General features: G+C 27.3%; 1 protein-coding gene across 1 annotated transcript; it reads left to right on the top strand.

The window, feature by feature from the left end:
* Positions 1-527: 527 nt before the first annotated feature.
* Positions 528-2,235, top strand: LOC129616600 (probable serine/threonine-protein kinase cdc7). The gene is made up of 4 exons (XM_055532234.1): positions 528-602; positions 759-1,306; positions 1,691-2,112; positions 2,225-2,235. The coding sequence occupies exons 1-4, from the start codon at positions 528-530 to the stop codon at positions 2,233-2,235; spliced, it is 1,056 nt and encodes a 351-aa protein (XP_055388209.1).
* Positions 2,236-3,536: the final 1,301 nt, after the last annotated feature.

The following is a 3,536-nucleotide window of genomic DNA, read 5'->3' as shown; positions in this document are numbered from 1 at the left end:
ATTGGCTGCACTATAATAACATTAACAAGCTTAAGATTTTCACAAAATAAACAAAAAAAAAAATGAGACAAAAATATGAATATAGGGTAGATATTTTGGTTTATGGTAACACTGAATAAAATTGCAATTAACATTTTAAGAGTACATTCTATATTTTATTCATTTGTATTATTATTATTTTTTAGAAAATATTATTATTATTTATAAAATGTTATTATTTGCTATTACTGCTTCTCAATTTATAATTTCATAATATAATTCATAATATTATTTTTTTCTTTTTTTCTTTTTTAATATTAATTTCTAATATTTTTAATTTTTAAATACAAAAATTTTATATAACCTCAACGTTAAATCATAATTACTTCAATAATAATATTTAACATGAAAATTAAAAATAAAATAAAAAAAAAACATACGAATTCTTACCAAATATTCTATGACAATGAAATTCAATTATCGAAATTTATATACAATTCGTGCAGTCAACAACAATAAAAGCAACATATCTTCAAAATAATAAATATATGATACCACAATATCATCAACAACTACAAAATTATCCTGATCAATTACATGTGAATGATAAAAATCAATTATTTGTACAAAATCAAAATATGCAAACACAATTATTTGAACCACATTATCAAAAACAATCCTATTATGAAAATCAACAACAACAACACCAACAACAACAACAGCAACAACACCTAAATTTTTTACAAAATCAAAATTTAAACCATACACACATACTACAGCAACAAAATAATCAACAAAAAGAACAACATACATTACAAGAGTCACAATTACAGCAAAAATTACAAATAGAACAACAACAACAACGATTATTAAACGAACATTTACAACGGCAACAACAAAAACAACAATTTCAAATAACACAACTGCCATATCATACAATAAAATCACAAAATTCTGATGTAATTTTAACTATTCAACCGTTAAGAAATGCAGCTTCAACCAGTAATTTATATTCAACAACTAAACCAAAACCAGTTACAAGGAATTCATTTTCAAACAATAATCAAAATTTATTAGGTATTAATATGCTTGGTAATACTTCAACTATCGGTAATCGTAGTGAATTATTACTAAGCTCACAACGTCATCAACGTGATTTGTTTAGCGGTGAATTAGGTATACCGGAAATAAAAACTCATGTTGGAAGCGTTGTTCATACATTCGAAACAATGGGAATGTTACAAGATCGAATTAATAAATCAAAATTAGAACCAATTTTAATTGGTCAATCAGATAAAAATCCTTTTAATGATAATGAGGAATCATTGTTATCATCAATAAATAATAATCAAAATAATTATCAGCAAACTATTAATATTATACAGCCATCTGAATCAACAATATCACAATTTAGTTTTAGTAAAAGTAAATATGATCAATTAAAGCAAAAACTTAATGAAAATCGAATTAAAAAATCTGGAAATTATTTAGGAAATCCGAAAAATTTACAAAAGGCTGAACAAAATGTTAACAATAGTTTAAATTTAACAACTAATTCTCCTTCCTCATCTAAATACAATTCTAATTCAGTTCAATTTAATTCAGGTCCTCAATACTGCCCTGAAAACATTGCTTTGGCATGTGCTAAACCTACCTTTCTAGAAAATGTTATACATAATTATGAAATTAATTTAAATAAAACTTTAAATAGCAATTTGACTCCCGAGGATCAAACAAAAAATTATTCTAGAAATACTGTGGTAGGAAGAATTATGGAACAATCAGATAATTCAATAAAAAATTCTCAACCAGTTAGAAAAAAGAAACGTAGTTATAAGAGTTGTCCACCTCCACCGCCACCTGTTGATCGAAATATTGAACAATTAAAAGCAAAGGACAGAGAAACTGAAACCAAAGAAATATCTACAAATCAATATGAATATCATCACGCTCAGCACCATAATTCAACAACCGACAACATAGAAGATGAAGTTGTTAACAAAGCATTTAAAGATATTTTTATCAGTTATGGTGACGGTGATGAATTAGATGACGAAAATAGTTTTGATGAAATTTATCAACACAACACAATGCCAATAACTTCACAAAATCAAGAAAAACTGATCATGAAACGTGATAGAACTGAAGAATCGAGCCATAATTTCAAATCGAGCCCATCTAAAATTTTGCAACATTCAATTCACAATCAAAAAAATAAAGCCCTATTATCAGAACTTATTGAAAGAGAAAAAATAAATAAAACCAAAAATAATAAAATCATTTCTGATAACGCGTTAGAAATTGAAAATTTAAATGAAAATCCAAAACAAAATCTGAATAATGTAACTACCACTAATGCCGCAACGAAATTTAAGAAAAAAAGTCCAAAAACCCTTACTAAACGAGAGCATACCATTAAAGAGAAAAAGTTGCAAAACCATTCAAAGCAATTGCTATCTAAACAGCAAAAAAACCCAAATTTATCATATAGAATTGAGGATATTAATTCAGATGACGAAGAAAACATGGGAATTTTATCACGAACAACAAATACTATAACGCGAACAAAACAACGGCCAACAGCAACTTCTAAAACCACAAAGGATAACTTAACTGCAATAAATACGAATCAGGCATCGTTAAAAAAATATTCAAATTATCCATTACATGTTAATGAACGACTAAATTCTGATGAGAGTGATGTCTATTATGATGATATTTCACAGAAAGTGAGACATGATGATAATGAGAGCTTTTTACGTGGCTCAACTCTGAGTAAATCGTTCATTAAAAATGTTATTAAGTATCCAAGTTTTTTAAAAAAAAAATCTAAAAAATCTAAACAATTATCATCCACCTTAAATGAAAAATCGACAAGAGCAGACTATAAACATGAAAAAAGCATTCGAAAATCTAAACAAAAATTTTTAACGCACTCAATGGCTGAAATTGAATCACGAAAACTGGAAGAAAAGGAGAAAAAATCTCAAAATCCAAATTCAATAGTTCATTTGCCTGGCTGCAGATTATCATCGACAACATCACAAATTAATATAATCAAAGGTCAAAACCCATATGATCAAAAACAACGCCATATTCATTGTCATTTACAAGATAATCGTGAAAAGAAATCGATAAATAAAGAAAAATTTTCAATGAATTCTACAAATATTGATGCTCCTACTGCTTGTACTAAAGTAATTGTCAATAGGATGTCAGACACCAGTACTGGAAATCCTCTTATTTTGCACAAAGATAAACAGCTGAAGCAGTCACATCAACAGCAACAACAAAAGAAAATTATTTATCGAAATCCTCTTTTCTCAAGTCCACCATCAGTTGACACAATACAAAGGCAAAAGAAAATAATCAACAATAATTCTAAAATGAATAAGCAAAAATTTTCTTCAACAATAACAGCAACGAAATTAAAACTTCAACAGACACCCGAATTGAATGATGTGAAAAAAATGCAATCATCATCAATATCATCATTAACATCATCTTCATCATCATCATCGCCACAACCACCACCATCATCATCAAAATCGCCACTA

This window comes from Condylostylus longicornis, unplaced genomic scaffold (assembly GCF_029603195.1).
Source record: "Condylostylus longicornis isolate FDR11 unplaced genomic scaffold, ASM2960319v2 ptg000244l, whole genome shotgun sequence".
Taxonomy (NCBI): domain Eukaryota; kingdom Metazoa; phylum Arthropoda; class Insecta; order Diptera; family Dolichopodidae; genus Condylostylus; species Condylostylus longicornis.
The sequence above is the reverse complement of the archived record's forward strand: the minus strand, read 5'-3'. Positions and strand labels throughout refer to the sequence as shown.